Source organism: Podarcis muralis, chromosome Z (genome assembly GCF_964188315.1).
Source record: "Podarcis muralis chromosome Z, rPodMur119.hap1.1, whole genome shotgun sequence".
NCBI lineage: Eukaryota > Metazoa > Chordata > Lepidosauria > Squamata > Lacertidae > Podarcis > Podarcis muralis.
This window is the reverse complement of record NC_135673.1, coordinates 32,894,114-32,913,635: the sequence shown is the minus strand read 5'-3', so window position 1 is coordinate 32,913,635 and position 19,522 is coordinate 32,894,114. Positions and strand designations below refer to the sequence as shown.

The 19,522-nt window shown below is 48.0% G+C and overlaps 1 protein-coding gene across 3 annotated transcripts in view; it reads right to left on the bottom strand.

Moving 5' to 3' along the window:
- The window catches only part of BTK (Bruton tyrosine kinase), a 38,931-nt gene that overhangs the window by 15,977 nt on the left and 3,432 nt on the right, over positions 1-19,522 (bottom strand). For all 3 annotated transcript variants that reach the window (XM_077922785.1, XM_077922787.1, XM_077922786.1), the window contains 6 exons: positions 11,835-12,038; positions 9,673-9,771; positions 8,221-8,280; positions 6,105-6,186; positions 3,985-4,113; positions 1,178-1,245 (listed from right to left, as the gene is read on the bottom strand). In XM_077922785.1, the coding sequence (XP_077778911.1) occupies positions 1,178-1,245; positions 3,985-4,113; positions 6,105-6,186; positions 8,221-8,280; positions 9,673-9,771; positions 11,835-11,975 (579 nt within the window). In that variant the 5' untranslated portion in view covers positions 11,976-12,038. The remainder of the gene's footprint in view (positions 1-1,177; positions 1,246-3,984; positions 4,114-6,104; positions 6,187-8,220; positions 8,281-9,672; positions 9,772-11,834; positions 12,039-19,522) is intronic.

Here is a 19,522-nt window from a genome sequence, read left to right as displayed (position 1 = left end):
TAAAAACTTGCAGTTCCTAAAACATATATGAATTAGATGAGGGGAAAAGAATAGAGTTAATTGGGATATGCAGGGAAAAAGAAAGAAAATAAATTAATGGAACCGCAGAAAGTGGAGGAGGGAAGTCTGGGAAGTCGAAGATTGATATGTTAGAACTGTTTCATTTTCTTTGTTGAAATGTTTAATTGTTACAAATGAAAATAAACAAACTTTTAAAAAAAAACAGGTGGAAGGAACGTGTGAAACACACACACAGAGAACAATGTTGCTGGACTACAACTCCCATCACCCTTGGCTATTGGCCGTTCTGCCTGTGGTTGATGGGAGTTGGGAGTTCAACAGCACTATGCTGCCTACCCCTAATACAGTGGTGGAGAACCTTTCTGGCGGGCCAACTCTGACAGGTGGGCACAACAACCAAGTAGAGGATTGACAAAGCCTTGTTTTTCTGCTCCCTATCAGGTGGTGGGGAGGAAGAAAAAAAGCCTGCAATGTGTAAGCATGGCTGCAAGCAGGAGGAGAACCTCTTGCCTGCAAAAAAAAAAAAAAAGAACTGCTATTATTATTATTATTATTATTATTATTATTATTATTATTATTTAATTAATAATTAATAATTGTACCCCACCCATCTGGTTAGGTTGTCCCAGCCACTCTGGGTGACTTCCAAAAACATTAATAACAAAAAAATAATGCAAAAACACAATAAAACATTAAACATTAGAAACTTCCCTGTCCTGGGCTGCTTTCAGATATCTTGTAAAGGTTGTATAGTTACTTATCTTCTTTAAATCAGATGGGAGGGCATTCCACAGGGTGGGTGCCACTACCAAGAAGGCCCCGCTACATGGTCCTTTGCTTTGGCTGGGTATGTCTGTTCTCAGTAGGATTTAACTCCCCCCACCTTGCCGTACTGGTCAGCTGATGAGTGGGTGAAGGAACAGCGAAATCCTGCTGCTTTGGGTATAAGAACAGGTATGTGCAACCAAGGCAGAAATGAATCCCACCCTCCTGCCCATCAGATGATGTCACAAGTGATAAAAAGTTAGTGTGGTTTGGGGGAAATGGCTTCATGGGCCAAAATAGGCCAGTTGGAAGGCTAGGATTGGTCCTGTCTCTGCCCCAAGGTGCAACCCACCCACCCACCACAAAAATTGCAAATCCTGGCTGCTCATACCTTGTTCTCCTCTGGAGTTGGTGGTAGAGGCTTGTCAGGCTTGAGAAGACAACGGCCGCTTCTGAAACCTTCAATTAGAGGAAAGCAGGGCATTTAAAGTGCATCTCCAGTAGGAATAGAGAGAGAAATTCTTCGTCACGCAGCCAAAACCACATCTTTTACAGTTAAAATGCATATAAAATGTGTATTTTATGTGAAACTGCCTTGGTTGCGCTGGTCAGTGATCTCTGGCAGCTAGACTGGTGACTGGGAGTGGCTGCCGAGACCACATAACACCGGTCCTGAAAGACCTACACTGGCTCCCAGTATGTTTCCGAGCACAATTCAAAGTGTTGGTGCTGACCTTTAAAGCCCTAAATGACATCAGTCCAGTATATCTGAAGGAGCGTCTCCACTCCCATCGTTCAGCCCAGACACTGAGGTCCAGCGCCGAAGGCCTTCTGGTGGTTCCCTCACTGCGAGAAGTGAAGTTACAGGGAACCAGGCAGAGGGCCTTCTCAGTAGTGGCGCCCGCCCTGTGGGATGCACTCCCATCAGATGTCGAGGAAATAAACAACTATCTGACTTTTAGAAGACATCTGAAGGGAAGTTCAGGGAAGTTTTTAATGTCTGATGTTTTATTGCTATTATTATTATTATTATTATTATTATTATTATTATTATTATTATTATCATTCATTCTGATGAAAGCCACCCAGAGTGGCTAGGGAAACCCGTCAGATGGGCAGAGTATAAATTATAAATTGATGATGATGATGATGATGATGATGAAAGTGCACTGAAAAAGCCCTGAAAAATAGCATTTGTGGGAGGGGGGATGCAGACAATAATGCTTATAAAAACAGTACAATTTAAATAATAATTTTTCATGCACTGTTTCCAAAAATCAGCATGAAATAGGATGGAATGGAACTATAAAAGAGTGCCGGCGAAAATAAGACAGGACAGACTGAGGATGTTCTGTCTGTCCCAAAGATGGGGGATCTTTTCAGTCTGGCAGGGCAGATATTTATCTCCCCACCCCATGAACCAACTCAATCATCTGATGCTTGGAGACTGGTAGGTGGGCAGTCCAATCAGCTGATTGAGTGGGGTGGTTTAGGAGAAAAGGCTTCACAGTCTAAATTGCACCCCCTGATGGGCTGAGACTGAACTGCAGGCTGGAGGTCCTCAACCCCTGGCAAATCCCTATTCACAAGTGAAGACTGCCTTCCGCAGACTCGCACACAGCACGCTTCGAAAGTAGTGAACTACTATAGCAGGGCAGGGGAGAGCACTCCAGTTGAAAGGGTTATAAGGCCTTGCTTTGTTAGGGAGGTTGCTCTTAAGAGCAAGTGAGAAAAGTCCTCTACTGACAAGCTGCCACCAGCCTGAGCTGAACAGCCTTCCTGGTCTCCAAATGTTCTGAATCAACCAACTGGGGCTTATGGAAGTTGTGGCCCAAAACATCTGGAAGGAGAAGTCTGAAATAGGTTTAGAGGCTAATCAGGCAAAGTGGACAAAGAAGGAAGCTTTCTATGCTCATATCACATACCAGAGGTGATTCAGAGGTAACACACATCTGATTACTAGAGACCATGTTGTTGCTATCCTTGTTGTTCATCATCACTGCCGTCGCCAACGTCATGCCACAAGCAAGGCATGATGGGCGGCAACAACTTCCTGCTAGCTCAGCAGTGAAGCATCTGCCTGCAGAAGAACTCAAGTTCAACCCTCAGGCTGGTGGTTGCTTTAAGATTTAGACCTCAGGAGAGCCTTGGTGAATCAGGCCAAAGGTCCACCTAGTCCAGCACTCCACTCTCACAGCAGCCCATCAAGTAGGGCTGGGAGAGACTACTGCCGAAACCCTGTCAGCTGCTGCCAGTCAGTGTGGACTGCACTGAGGTAGATGGAGCAATAGGTAACTTCCTATGCTACCGTCTACTCCACTCAGGATCTGTTGGAGGCTAGGTAGATCTTTGGTCAAATGACCCAGAACTCTTCTGTTATTAATCTGATTATCTGTTTTCAGGAATGCTTTAGACCCCCACCAGATGATTAGGAGCACATGCATTTCTAGCCAGCTTTCTGGTTCTACGCCCTGAAACTAGACCAAATATGCCAAACTAGACATGACAAAACAGGCATATGTATCTTAAATATGTGTCTGCCTAAAATATACTTGGAGTCGAGAGTGGATTTCATGCTCTTTATTCAGCTCATAGTGGTGAGGAGGAATAAAAGTCCCCTCAAATTATCTGCTTTATATACATTATTTACACAATGGGCTGCACGTGATTGGCTAATTCCGGAACTCTCCTGTAGGCCAATCAGGTTGTGGATTCACTTCCATCTGGAGCCGGATTGGGTGGCTCCTGCAGACCATTCATACTGCTGCATTGTTCTAGGACCAATCAGACTGCTACATTCTGAATCCTATTGTTCTAGGACCAATCAGACTGCTGCATTTTGGATCCTGTTGTTCTAGGACCAATCAGACTGCTGCATTTTGGATCCTATTCAACTCAGTACATAACACTGCCCCATTCACAAATGAAGCAGAGGTGAGGTGGAGGTTTCTATCATTTCAATCAGGACTGGAGAACCTGTACCTGCCCTCCCCCCCCAAAAAAACAAGGTTGTGGACTCCAGCTCCCATCAGCCCCAGCCAGAATGGTTAGTGGTCAGGAATGAGGGGGGGGGGTTGTAGTACAAATATCTGGAGTGCAACAGGTTCCTCCTCCTGGCTTTAAGCAAAGATGAAGTGTACTAACATATACAAACTACAAGGAAAGATAAGCATAAAAAAAGCCGAAGTGAATTCTTACTTCTACTCTTGCCTCCCAGAATCTGGCAGCCCATGGCCATTTTAGCTGTCTGGGAGCAGCAGAGGTATTGTCCGTCAGTCCAGAAGCAGGGATGATATTTCTGCACCAGGTTGGCGTTGTAGCAGATCACTGCAGCAGGAAGGAAGGGTTACTATAGTTTCTGATCTTGTTTGAGTGATGGTAAACAGTTTCAGAAAACAAAACAAAAAACCTGGATATTGAAACTCGGTTTGAAGTTGGTTCAATATCTTGGCTTTCTCCAGAGCTGCTAGCCATAGTTTCCCAATTCGGATGAAACAGGAAACAACTGTCAACGAGAACTTCCTGGCTTGCTTGCCAGCTTAGGTGAAGGAGGAAGTGAAGGGCTTGCATGTGTGGGCAAAAAAAAAGGGGGTACATTCACATCACGCTTTAGTAAACCGATATATGATGATTCAAATGTGGCCAATCAGGTTAAAAAGAAGCAAGCAATGTTAATCTCCTCAAATGGTCCATTTGCTTAATCTTGGCCTGAAGAGGAAGAGTCTTATGGCACATTAAAAACATGCACCCATCCCTGGCACGGCCTGATACTCATCGCCAATCCCCACCACTCACCTCTCTGCCCCTTTGTAAGATTATTTTGGGGGGCATCAGGATAGTGCTGGGCGAGTCCTAGAGGGAATTTTTGTCAGGGCACCCTCAATCTTTGTGCCAACCCTGGTCAAGGCTTTACCACCTACCTAACCTATAAAGGGGACTCGGGTGGTGCTGTGGGTTAAACCACAGAGCCTAGGACTTGCCGATCAGAAGGTCGGCAGTTCGAATCCTCGTGATGGGGTGAGCTCCCGTTGCTCGGTCCCTGCTCCTGCCAACCTAGCAGTTCAAAAGCACGTCAAGGTGCAAGTAGATAAATAGGTACTGCTCAAGCAGGAAGGTAAACGGCATTTCCGTGCGCTACTCTGGTTTGCCAGAAGTGGCTTAGTCATGCTGGCCACGTGACCCGGAAGCCGTACACCAGCTCCCTCGGCCAATAAAGCGAGGTGAGCGCCGCAACCTCAGAGTCGGCCACGACTGGACCTAATGGTCAGGGGTTCTCGGTAGTGGTGCCCACTCTGTGGAACATCCTCCCATCAGATGTCAAAGAAACAAACAAACAACTATTAGACTTTTAGAAGACATCCAAAGGCAGCCTCATTTAGGGAAGCTTTTAATACTGGATGAATCATTGTATTTTAATATTCTGCTGGAAACCGCCCAGAGTGGCTGGGGAAACCCAGCCAGATGGGCGGGGTATAAATAATAAATTAGTAGTAGTAGTAGTAGTAGTAGTAGTAGTAGTAGTAGTAGTAGTAGTGGCCTTACTGTGTAAAAAGCTTGACATGTTGATATATATCAGGTGAGACAAATTTTTAAAAGGTAAGACTGCCAGGGTTGTTGGAGAAAGGAATCTATTGTTTTTTGCGTTATAAGGGCACTCCAGAACAAGGAACCTGTGTGAACCTTAGTTAAATAAGATTATTGGAAGGAAGCATGTAATGACTTTACTTGTAATCAGGTTGTCATCCATGCAAAAAGCAATTTCTCCCCAGGCTACTGCTCCTCTAGATGACCTGTTTATTAAACATTCATCCAGATTTGCTTCCGCATAGCGTACACAGAGGTTAGACTATGTCTGGTCTATATAGCGAAGGGTTTCCCAAACTTGTGTCTCCAGCTGTTTTCAGACTACAACTTCCATCATCCCTAGCTAGCAGGACCAGTGGTCAGGGATGATGGGAATTGTAGTCCAGAAACAGCTTGAAACCCTGTTACAGGCCACTCATTCTGATTTGTCTGCAGGGAAGTTATACAACAGTAAGCATTCATCTGGAATTCATCCTGATTTGCTTACAGGGCATTTATATGCCTTCTTGTTAATATTCATTCTTCTCACACTTTTCAGGGTGCTTCGCCATCACTTTCCTAAGAGCAGAAAGTCAGCTGTGTGTGTCTGCTTTTAAGTGGCTTTGTTGCAAAAGGGCAGCGGATTGCTTTAATTCATTTCAAGTGTGCAAATCTAATTTTCCACCTGAATCCTTCCTGCAAAATATTGTTCCTATTTAAAATATCTAGATTTTAACTACTAGAGAGAGACTTACCATTTTTCAACTGGTGAATCCAGCGGCTCCTCAACTCCTCTGTTGGAGAGAAGACATAGAGGGGCCCTTCATCATACACCACCTAGTGGGACAGAGTCAGAGCAGCACAGATGAGAGCCACAAACACATTGTACACAGACAATAGTGTCATATCAATATGGGAGTCTGAGGCAGATGTCCAAGAAACCAATAATTGCAGGGGATTCTTAAATGTACCATGGCTGGTTTACTACTTATTGAAAGAAGGGATGGGAGAAAGAAATAGGATTTTATGTGAACGTAAAGAGAAATGATGTGATTCATGCTTGGTAAACCAATAGGATAACTGAAACGCAATTGCCCTTTGAAAGTTGCATCCTTCCGAAATTTTTGATGGAGTTATCCAACCAAACAATGCATACAAAAAAAGCATTCATAAGGGGAAAGTACAAACAAAATCCATACTGTCATGAAAATAAGATACAAAAATGCATTTTTGCGCGCGCACACACAAAAGCATTTTAATCAAAATTTCAGCCAAAAATGTATCTTAGGAGGAACTCTCACTGAAAATATTGGAAAGGATTTTTTTAAATGCAAATTGCTGTGGCAACATGGAGAACTGGATTTAAAACCAGGTAAATGAGAAACAGAGAAACCTAAACTGACAGTACTGGACTACAAAGACCAATGGTCTGAAAGTCTGCATGCACACACCACACATTTAAAGCATTTGACTCCCCACCCCACCCCCAAGAATCCTAGGGATTGTGGTTTACCCCTTACAGAACTAGTTCCCCAAACCCTTGGCAAACTATAGTTCCCAGGACTCTTGGGCTGTGTTCTTTAAATATATGGTGTGTGTGCAGTTTTAGCCAGGGAAGAGGAGCATAAGACGATGACGCTTAAGCTTCAGGGTCCCAATTCCTGGAGGGGCCCCAGAAGTGACTTTGGTCCACATTGCTTAAAATTTTTTGGTCCACTAGACCCAATTTGAGTGGCATGACTCAACCTATTCATTTTTTGTTGTACAGTCATACCTTGGGTTAAATATGCTTCGAGTTGAGCACGTTCGAGTTGCGCACCTCGGCAACCCAGAAGTAACGGAGCGCGTTACTTCCGGGTTTCGCCGCCTGCGCATGCACAGACGCTCAAAATGATGTCACGCACATGCGCAGAAGTGGCAAAAAGCGAAGCGTGCGTGCGCAGACACGCCATCGCTAGTTACATTTACCTCTAGATGCGAACGGGGCTCCGGAACAGATCCCGTTCGCATCTAGAGGTACCACTGTATATATTTCAACATTCCTAAGCTTGACCATCAGTAGCACAGATGTTGTACAGGTGTGGTGATCTGTCGTGGAACAACCCCATTGAAGAAGATAACAGCAGTTATCCAGACCTCGCTGCTGGTTGTGAAGGAGCGCCTTGCGGCAGTTCAACATTCAGGGCCCCAGAAATGTAGGTCCGTCACTGTAAGACTATTAAGTCCAGAGTAAGGTAAAAGTAAAGGAACCCCTGACCATTAGGTCCAGTCGTGGCCGACTCTGGGGTTGCGGCGCTCATCTCGCTTTATTGGCCGAGGGAGCCGGCATACAGTTTCCGGGTCATGTGGCCAGCATGACAAAGCCGCTTCTGGCGAACGAGAGCAGCGCACGGAAATGCCGTTTACCTTCCCGCCGGAGCAGTACCTATTTATCTACTTGTACTTTGACGTGCTTTCGAACTACTAGGTTGGCAGGAGCAGGGACTGAGCAACGGGAGCTCACCCCATCGCGGGGATTCGAACCGCCGACCTTCTGATTGGCAAGTCCTAGGCTCAGTGGTTTAACCCACAGCGCCACCCGCGTCCCTTAAGTCCAGAGTAGCCCTGTTTAAAGGCATTTTGAGCTGAAACCATCCTGCCAACAAATTCTTTCGTTGTTTTTTTTTTTTTGTATAAATGTACCTGATAATGTTTTAGCTGTACCTGTGGCTTGACCATGGGGCAGGATGGTGGAGGACTAAAGCAACAGATTCTGGGAGTCATTAAGGGCAATAAAGTAAGAGACAAGGCAGGTACAGACACATTCTCTTGAGTCTGGAACATGTGACCCAACTGTCTATGATGGGGTGGCTAACAGGAAAAACAGCTCACCTGGAAAGGATAGGGGAACCTCTCTATGATGTCTGTCTCGCTTAGATCTTCTCCTTTTCTCTGTGTGATGTGAAATAGATGGGAGATTAGTACATTAGAAATGTTTCCCCTACACACCAAAACTCACGTCCAGGAAACTGCGGGAAGGTGAAAGTGGGTGTTGCTTAAATTTTAAGGTCTCAAATATAGAAAATAAATATTCATAAATGCACACATATCTAAATATATGGACCATGTGTCTTAAATAGTACAGGAGAACAATCCTGAAGCCATTTTGACTCTCCCAATGACCTCAAATACTCCTCTGCAGCAAGGGAGGCAAATGGGGAAAGCCTTCCCATTGTCTTTTTGCTTGCAAATCCTGTCTTAAGGGCACATTTGTGTATGAATAGCGTGAGCCTGTGGCCTGGATTCAGGAACTAAAGTATCAACCATCACAAAAGAATGGCCAGGCTGCCCAGGTAATGCAGTCAGTGACCATTATCAGGTATCCTAGCAAACAGGATTTCTGCTGTAGACCGCCTCAGCTGCTGTAGACTACCTACTTCTGTGATGTACGCCTGATGTTTTAGGGGGGTGGTCTGCGTGTGGTGAGTGGGGACCCTGTTGCAACAGTTCCTTGAATAAAGATTAGGTTTACTAGCTGCTTTGCTTCTCAATATACTCTGGTTGACCTCTGTTATTTTTCCTACCGATAGGGAACCCACTTAAGGACTCTATATGGGCTCTGGAATACCCCATAAAGGAAAAGGAGCAGGTATTTTTTTCTTATAACAGGGGGCAAAGCAACAAATATACATTTTACCTTTGTAAAGTAAGCTAGCTTCTCCATACACCTTCTAATCCCTGCCCTCCATTCACACAAGAGGAATTATCAGAGTCCAAGGATGCATTCCGTCCAGGGCCAGGGAGGGAATCAGGGGGGTGTTCCAATTGGCCCCTATACCTGAGGTTCCTCATGCAGGTCTAACACTGAAGGGCCATGAGAAGGATCTTTCCCAGTCCTATCTGGAGACTCCAGGGACCTGGGACCTTCTGCATGCAAAGCAAATGCTCTGCTCACTCAGCTATGCTCCTACATTGACCCTCACAAGCAGCTAATACCAGTGATACATTTGGAACTCCAGGACTTCGCCCTGACAGCCCCAAGACCCATGAAATACTCCTTCAGGGGGAATCCCAAAATGCAGGTATCTGTGTTGGTCCACTATTCTGTGGCCTCCCTTGTGGGTATGGATATGGACCCTCCACTGACCACAAGGAGACATGTCACAGCTGGTTTAGGGCACTCTCCCTGGATGGCAATTTGATGTAACTGTGGAGCACTGAAAAACAGTGTGGCATTCCCCTCCCCCCAAACGGCATGCATGCATATGCTTAGCAGGTGAATCGTGTGGCTGCTGAGAGCAAGAACATCCTGTCTGGAATGAAGGCGCATTAGTGCTTCATTACCGGGATGCGCCGTTCTGGTGGAGGATTGTTCTCTGGAGCCACAGTCTCCACGCAGGTGATCTTCTCAATGTCCACGGAGCCTTTCTTACTTCCTCGGCGCTGCAAAGGAGAAAACAGGAATGCTTTATGACAGCCCAGCTTTGAGCCAGCACTACTTGCACAGCTAGTGACTTAGGCTGGATCAAAAAAACATCAAAAAAACATTTCAGGAAAACGCATTGTAAAGCTCATAATGAGAAATCACCTACAGGTGGTACCTAACACCAAGAAAACTAGCGCTAATACGCCCAGGAACCTCACCAAAATGCTGGAGAGGGTGCACCTCCACAGGCACATACCTCCACATGTCGTGGGAGTGCCTCAAAATCCAACTATTCTGGACAACAGCCATACGAGAAATATGTAAAATAACTAAGCAAGTATTAGAAATCACCCCAGAATTGGCCCTACTAAACATCTTCCAAGACAATAATGCCCATTTACACCACAAAGAACTCATAACCCACCTACTTTCAGCAGCCAGAAACACCATAGCCAGACACTGGAGAGACCTGTCAGGAGTAAGCATGGACCTATGGTACCAAATACTATGGGAAACAGCCTTACTAGAAAAATTAACCAATAAACTGAAACTGACACGGGGACAAACAGAAGAAGACGCCTTTCCCCTGGTATGGCTCCCCTTTATCACATACACAGCCCAACAAGACGTCAATAATCCACCAACAGCATACAAATCAATATGGCTAACCTGATCCAAAACACCCACCCACCCCACTCACACATGGAAACAAAGATCACCACAGCCAATAACAAACAAACAACCACACCCTAGGCCAACCCCAACCTCTCTCACCACCAAAGGAAGACAAGTTAACAGCAGAGAACCTGCACAAGCAATGCTGACACCAAACCCTACATATAGAAAGTAATATAGAAACATTGCCACCCGACCCCACCCATCTCCCCACCCCACCCCTCTCCCCCTTTTCTTCCTAATGTCTCAACAAATGAAACTGATTTGTAAAAATGTTACATGGAAAAAATACGAGAGAGACACATTACACATACTTCTGTAAATCAAGAAAATCTTTAATAAAAATACATTAAATAATAATAATAATAATGAGAAATCACATTGCCGAGGATTGAACTCCACAGCACCATGTGGTGTCACAGTGTTATAATGCATTTTAAATGCTTTTTTTTTTTTACTAATGTAGCTGAGTCCCTAGGATCAAAACATGAGTCCTTTTGTATCCATCAAAAGAATCACACCCACATACCATACATTAAAGCACTATTATGCCACTTTAACAAGACATGGCTTCCCCCAAAGGATCCTGGGGACTGTAGTCTGTTAAAGACACTGAGGATTGTTAAGAGACCTTACACACACACCCCTCAATCAAGCTACAATCCAGGGCATCCTTAACAAGCTAAGGTTCCCAGGGCTGTCAAAATGGTTTAAGAGCACTTTGCATGTAACCGTGTGGATGTGACACTACTCACCCAGTTCAATGGACCTTAGATCGCAATGTAAACCCCACAGCTGTGTTTGCTGCACAGACAAAAACCGCCTTCCTGATGTAGATCTCCTTTGCAAGATCAAGGTGTATTGTGTGCATTCAGAGAATTAGTGTGGGCACCCCACCACATTGTTCTTGAATTCTTACCATCCCTGACCATTATCTGGGGCTGAGAGAAATCAGAGTCCAACAACAGGCTCCCCATACCTAGTTGAGCATGTCAGACTGGGACAGTAGAAACCCAGCTTCAAATCCCCACTCAGCCACAAAGTTCACTAGGTGATCATGGGCCATTCACCATCCCTCAGCATAACCGATGCACGTTACTCAAGGCTGGTCCCTTGGGCACCTCAGACAGAAAATCCTACACATACATTTCCCTGTCCCTGTCAGTAAAAATACAGTAACAATAAATTAAATAACTAAACACTTGCTGCCCTTTCATGGCATCTACAATCAGCAGCTTTAGGGTGGCTAGGTTCAAAAGAGGACAGCGTTGCTGCATCTTTAGTGACAACTACCTGGTAGAAGTCCCTCTTTAATGCAACTATTAAAGGCGCAAAAGCCATGTACTCTTTTGCACCTAGCTACCTCACTTCTATCACAGCCAGCTGTCTCTTCTCTGTGACTCACCCCGCGCTCAAAGTCATACTCATAGTAGGAGAGCTTGCTCTCAGTCAGCAGGAAGAGCCGTTTCTTGAAGTTGAGAGGGGATGTCTTCTTCTTCTGCTGAGAGCGTTTTAGAAAGATGCCCTCCAGGATAACATTCGACATGGCTCACGTCGCCTTCTCCTCCTCCTCCTCCTCCCCTTCCACGGTGGATTCGCTGGACTTCCGCTAATCAACAAAAAGGGACAGCTGCAATCAACATCATAATACAGACTAGGAAGGAAGCCCTGATTAACAGACTTCTGTGTAAACATGCTTATATTGCACTATTAATGACCCAAAGCTAACTAATTCTCTTTCTTATTAAATCAAAATACATTCAGGGTGCACAAAATGTATTCAAGATGCACAAACCCAGACCATCTTCAGAAGTCCTTCTCTGGTTGCCCCAGCCAAGTGAGATACTAGGGAAAGGGCTTTTTCAGTGGTGGCCCCCTGACTGTGGAATGTTCTCCTTACAAGGTTGCTGGGTGCCTTTTGGGGATCATTTCAGTGCCATGTAAACAAAGGAACTTAGGAACTTAGGAAGTGGCCTTATACCAAGACACGCCATTGGTCCACCTAGCTCAGTATTGTCTATACTAGGGTTACCAGATGCCCCCGGTTCCTGGGGACAGTCCCCGGATTTGCAAACCTGTCCCTGGAATGTCCCCAGGTTTGTAAATCTGTCCCCGGGAAATGTGGCAGCGGCAGCCTCAGCAGCCCAGAGCTAGCCTGGTAGCGCAGTTGGCTCTGGCTGGCTGCGGGCTGTTGATTGCCGCCACCACTGCCAAAGGGGAACCGGGGACGTCTGGCAGTACAGATCTCCTGCTCCCTTCCACCTTTGTTTTGATTGATGGGGGAGGCTTGGGAGTTGCGGGTGGGCGGCCGCTGCCTAGGAGGAGTGCAAGGCGCACGGCTTCTCTGCCGGGCAAGGTGCAAAGCCCTTCTTTCGCACCCTGTGAAACATAAATGCAGTGTGTGTTTTTTTAAACTGGGCAAGGGCCGGCCGGCCGTGACTGCCAAGACTCCCCTGATCTCCTGCCCCCTGCCCCCTTTGTTCTGACAGATTGGGGGAGGCTCGGGAGCCGCAGGCGGGCAGCCATTGCCCAGTTTTTTAAAAACTCTGCGCATTTATGTTTCACAGGGTGAGAAAGAAGGGCTTTGCACCTTTATACATTATGCATGTGTGCTTGGGCCCAGGGTCTTTTGCCTCACCATCCCCACTGCTGACTCCCTGTTGCTACTCAGCTTTAAAAAATAAAAAAAAGGGTCCCTGGATTCATTGAAAAAAATCTGGTAACCATAGTCTATACCGACTGTCAGCAGCCCTCCAGGATTTCAAACATGGTTCTCTCGCAGCCCTAAATGAAGATGCCATGAACATGAGACAGTCTGCCAGCAAGACAGATGTTCTGCTATTAAGCTATAGTCATTCCTTGTCAGCTTTGATGGACAGCAGCTTGACAGGGTCTCTTTTAATGGAAGATGCCAAGGATTGAACAGGGGTGTCTTTTGCATCCAAAAAGGATCCTCTCCCCCAATATATGCCATAGGGTTCAATTTTTCCATGATGCAGAATTTTGATATTCCATGCTCTCTTTTGCCATGTGTGCAATCGATGCTGAGAGCTGACTTTGGGTTCTGACATTCTCTGTAAGATTATGAAAAGTTCCGTCATGTTCTGGTGTTCCTAAAAATATGCCTGGCCAAAGTTGCCATGGGAGCTACTCCCATGTGCAGTTGGAGATGGATCCAATTCCATGCAACAGAGGACACCAGCTGCTTGGAAGTAGCCCTTCATGCATCATGGCTTCACTTGTGCCTCTACCGCCGTTTGTGCCAGCCTCTGAATCATGGGACTCCTACCTCGCTCGGTTCGATTGCTACCTCCAAGCCAACAAGCTGACAGCAGTATCAAAGGAACGGAAGCGGGGCCTATTCCTCAGCCTCTGTGGGCCTGAGGTGTTTGAGACGGCCCGAGCATTGGTTGCGCCTGAAGCAGTCCAGGCAACACCATGGGACACGATCCAAAAGAAGCTCCACAACCACTACGCGCCAAAGCCGTCCAAGATTGCTGCCCGCCATGCATTTTACCACTGGAACCAGGCAGAGGGGGAGTCAATCAGCAACTACACCACTGCCCTCAGACAGGCTGCAATGCACTGAGAGTTCTGAGACTTAGACAATGCCCTGATGGATCGAATCGTCTGCGGGGTCCGGGACATCCATCTGCAACGGCGTCTCCTCGCCAAGCCAGACCTCACGCTACAGAAAGCCATTGAGGAGGCTGTGGCCTCAGAAGCTGCTGAACGCTCCGCCCAGGAAATCCGCAAGTCCAGCAGCCCGCGTCTTGCTAGGAAGCCAGTTCCAGTGCATCATGAAGAGGCCAGCATTGATGAGGCATCCTCCAGTGAAGACGATGACATGCACCAGACAAAGTGGGAGCGCAGGAAGTTCCAACAGAAGTCCAAGGGCCAACCGGAATGTGCCGGCTGCGGAGGCAACCATTCCCGTGCCAAGTGTCGATTCAGAGACGCCATCTGTAGGAAGTGTTCCAGAAGGGGCCACATCGCTAAGGTCTGCCGATCAGCTCCGTCTGACACACACCCCCCTTCACCGACTCGCAAGTCCAAGTCTTCACTCCAGTCTGCCAAGGAAAGCTGTTTCGCTCTCACCAACTGCCGCTGCCTGTCTGGAACCACGATTGGCCAAACCGACTCGCCTACGCGACGCAAGCTGAACGTCACGGTGCTCATTGAAGGAGCTCCATGTGACATGGAGATTGACACCGGGTCTGCCCTGTCCATCGTGTCTTGGAGCACCATCAAAAGACTGGTACCCAGAGTGTCCAAAAGGCAACTCGACTCTCACCACATACACCTGATAGACTACCAGGGAAACGACACTCCCGTGGTAGGCATTGGCCGGTTCCAGATCGCCTTCAAGGATTTTTCGGGCCTGCTCCGGTTGGTGGTGGTCGAAGGTCAGCGGCCAAGCCTCCTAGGGCTAGACTGGTTTGATGCCCTCGGCCTGGAAGTCACCGGCATCAACTGCATCTCTAACGCAGAGACTGAGGGTCTGGTCAAAGACTTTGCCGAGGTTTTTGACGGCACTTTGGGGCAATATACAGGTACGCCCATCTCCTTTAGCCTTGATCCACAAGTCGCCCCCATCAAGCTAAAGCCACACCGTGTTCCCTTTGCTCTCAAGGCTAAGGTGGACGAACAACTGGACAAGCTGATCGCCCAAGGAGTTTTGGAGCCGGTTGACCACGCCAAGTGGGAAACCCCCATCACGCCTGTCAAGCCAGTGTATCCAGTGGTCAGTGAGAATCTGGCCTGACTACAAGTGCACGATCAACAAGGCACTTCAGCAGCATGCTTATCCGGTTCCTGTTGTCCAACACCTGCTGCATTCCCTGGGTGAGGGTAAGGTGTTCGCTAAGCTGGACCTTGCCCAAGCCTATCAACAACTGCCCGTTGATGATGCCACTGCTGAAGCCCAGACGATCATCACCCACCGAGGGGCATTCCGTTGCCACCGGTTGCAGTTCGGGGTGAATATGGCTCCTGGCATCTTCCAAAGCCTTATGGAGCATCTCCTGCAAGGGCTTCCGGGCGTGGTACGATATTTTGATGACGTCTTGGTGTCCGCAGACTCACACCAGCAGCTGTTCGAGCGCCTCCGTGCCGTGCTGACCAGGTTCCAAGAGGCCGGGCTCAAGGTAAAGAAGGAGAAGTGCCAGATCGCCGTTCCACAGGTAGAGTTCCTGGGCTATCTTATCGACGCCTCCGGCCTTCACCCGACCACATCCAAGATCCGCGCTATCCAGCAGGCCCCCATCCCAAAGAACAAGATGGAGTTGCAGGCGTTCCTGGGGCTGCTGAACTTTTATAACATGTTCCTGCCCCACAAAGCCACGGTGGCTGAGCCTCTTCACCGACTCCTCAGCACAAAGATGCCTTGGTCCTGGGGTCATCGGGAGACGGCGGCCTTCAACGCGGTCAAGGCTCTCCTTTCATCAGGCCGTGTGCTGGTACAGTACAGTGAATCCAGGCCGCTGGTCCTTGCCTGCGACGCCTCACCTTTTGGCATCGGCGCTGTCCTTAGTCACCGTTTTCCAGACGGAAGAGAAGCACCGCTCGCCTACTTTTCCAGGACGCTATCTCCGACGGAATGGAATTACAGCCAGCTTGACAAGGAGGCACTGGCACTTGTGGCTGGAGTGAAGAGGTTCCATGAATACCTCTATGGCAGGACTTTTGACCTCATCACTGACCACAAGCCGCTCCTGGGCCTCCTCGCCGGTGATCGTCCAACTCCACCGGTCCTCTCGCCACGCATGCTGCGATGGACTGTTTTCCTGGCTGCCTACCACTACCGGCTCGTCCATCGCCCGGGGAAATTGATGGGCCATGCCGACGCCCTCAGCCGTTGCCCTCTTCCAGCGTTTGTGGAAGACCCGGCTCCAGCTTCATCGCTCCTCCTGATTGAGGATCTTCCGGCAGCGCCTGTATCGGCTGCCACTGTGGCCTCCGCATCTGCCCAGGATCGCACCATCAGCCGTGTGCTCAACTGGGTGTGGAGGGGGTGGCCACAAGGGCCTTTTGCATCGGAGTTCCAGCCCTTCGCAACCAGACAACATGAACTCTCGGCTCATCGCGGCTGTCTGCTGTGGGGAGACCGCGTCGTGATTCCCCAAAGACTCCGTCAACGCGTCCTGGAGGCTCTGCACGTTGGCCACCCGGGAATTGTCAAAATGAAGGCGTTGGCTCGGTGTTACGTCTGGTGGCCTAACATGGACGATGCCATCACTGCCTTGGTGTCCGCCTGTCAAGCGTGCCAAGAATTGAGGCCTGCACCACCGGCAGCTAAGGGACACACCTGGGAGACGCCAAAGACACCCTGGTCGAGGGTGCACATTGATCTGGCTGGCCCCTTTCATGGCTGGACCTTTATGGTAGTGGTGGACGCCTATTCCAAATGGCTGGAGGTGGCCCTGATGCCCTCCACCACTACCAAGGCCGTCATCCGGGTGCTGCGAGGCCTGTTTGTGACGCATGGGTGTCCTGATGTCCTTGTCTCCGACAACGGAGCGCAGTTCACGTCAGGCACTTTTGAGCGGTATCTTTTGAGACTGGGCATCCGCCATGCCCTAACGGCACCCTTTTCATCCATCCAGCAACGGGCAAGTGGAGAGAATGGTGCGCTCGGCAAAAGAGGCACTGGCGCGCCTGGACCCGGGGAGACTGGCACGAGCGGGTCGCCAAATACTTGTTCGTGCAACACATCACCCCTCATGCGGCCACAGGGCGGAGTCCTGCTGAACTGCTTATGGGCCGCCGCCTCAGGTCACCGCTCGACCGGCTGCACCCGGACTTTGCCGTGGCCGAACCCCCAGGCTGTGCCAACGCGTCACGGTCATTTGTTCCAGGAAACCAGGTCTTTGCCTGGACATTCCTTGGGTGCCAGCCACAGTAGTGGGAGTCACTGGACCTCGCTCGTACCAGGTGGCACTCGAAGACGGACGCTTGTGGCGCCGGCACATAGACCAGCTTAGGTGCAGGGTTGGGGACTTGGACACTACCGTGGTGCCCCCAACTGCGCTTGTGGCTCCAGAAGAGACCTTACAGATGGCAAGGCTCCACCTACACCTCCCTCGCAAACTGCCAGCGTGGAGCCGAACCAAGCCGCTTCAGAGGGTCTGCCAGACTTACCACAGACTCAGACCACTCCACTTGCGGAGGCTCCACCCACAGCAGTGGATCCAGGGGATTTGGTTTCAACACCACCTAGGGTTGCACCACAGCCTCAGCAAGAATTGTGTGGCCCCCCGGACTTGGCTACCAGTCCCCGGCGGTCTGGCAGAGTTTCCAAGCGCCCAACTTATTTAAAGGACTATGTTGTTGGACATGTATCACTGTTGGTCTAAGTATGGGAAATGTAACCGATATGCTTTTGTGCCTAATTGAACCATTACGTGTAGTGCTGTATATAAGGAAACCATTACGATTGTAACTAACGCATTATCTCGGTGGGGAGGGGTGTTATGTACTGAAGTTCTCACCCTGGGCCAGCAGGGGGATACTGTAGATAGTTTTCACTCAGGTCCACGTCAGTTATTTTAGGCGGGAAACCCTGGGTTGTTGTTGTTGCTACAATGTTGACAGCCGGCTGCCTATAAAAGCAGGCCAGCTGAGCTGTTTGCTGTTCAGTTCTGTTCCAGCTTACAAAATAAAGAGCTGCTTTGGAGAAATCGCTGTGTCGTCTGCCATGTCTACCCACTATTCAACAGAAGCAGTATCTATCTTATGCATCTAACGTCTTGATAAGCCTTCTCATCTGCACAGATTGTGGGGCTTTCAGATAAGATGAGGCCCCATCTGTATTCTGTATTCTGCTCTGTATTCTTGTTTGTTTTCCCCATTGAAGGAACCTTTGTGTTTCACCTCAGGATGGAGATCTGGGTGTAACAGCTTGATTTTATATTTTCACAAGGATGATGAACCATTGTATGTCTGTCTTGGGAAACAGTCCCACTGAATCCTACAAAATAGCAAAATATACCAAGTGTAGAGAAAATTTGGCGCGCTGGATGTTGCTAAACTACAAATCCCATCATGCCCGGTCATTAGCCATGCTTGCAGAGGTTGATGGGAGTTGTAGTTCATTAACATTGGAAGGGCCAAATGTTTTCCACATTTGAAATAGGTCCTCGTTGGAATGTGTGGTACCTTCTCCTCCCACATTAAGACTGTGACTAAATTCAGATTTCATCCAACATCAGCCAATTTTTCCCCTTCCTCTTCCCCCAATCTTGTTTTGTTTACCACAAAGTCTGATGGTGAGTTATGGAGGACTCAAAAACTTGCACACTATTTTGTAGCATTTTGTTCAACCTAATAAAAGTATTACTTTTTGGATTTTTTTCTCTTCTGGGCCAACCTTTGCTTTTTGTATTAGAAGTAGGTTGCTCCCTAGCACAACTTCCACAGCGTCAGAAAAATAAGGCATTAATTAGATAGAGCCAAGCAATGTTCAAAAAAGCTAAGACAGACTTTTGAGCTACACCTCCTGCCACTCTCATCTGCAATTGCAATCCATATGGGATTACAATTAGATAATGCATCTGTACTACTTTGAACACTGGAAAGCACTGGTTGAATGCTAAGTATTATAATGTTTTATATAATTGTGTGGGGAGGTTATAGTTTTGCTGCTTTTGTTTTAATTATTTATTTGTGTTTTAACCTTGTATTTTTATCTTGTGAATCGCCCCGAGATCTTACGATGAAGGGTGATACATAAGCCTAACAAACAAACAGTTCCAATACAGAAGGAGGGGGGAACCAGTTGCCAATTAATTTATTAATTGTCTAAAAATTCCTGGCTCTGCTATCTAAAGGTAAAGGGACCCCTGACCATTAGGTCCAGTTGCGGACGACTCTGGGGTTGTGGCGCTCATCTCGCTCTATAGGCCAAGGGAGCCGGCGTACAGCTTCCGGGTAATGTGGCCAGCATGACTAAGCCGCTTCTGGCAAACCAGAGCAGCGCACGGAAACACCATTTACCTTCCCGCCGGAGTGGTACCTATTTATCTACTTGCACTCTGACGTGCTTCCGAACTGCTAGGTGGGCAGGAGCAGGGACCGAGCAATGGGAGCTCACCC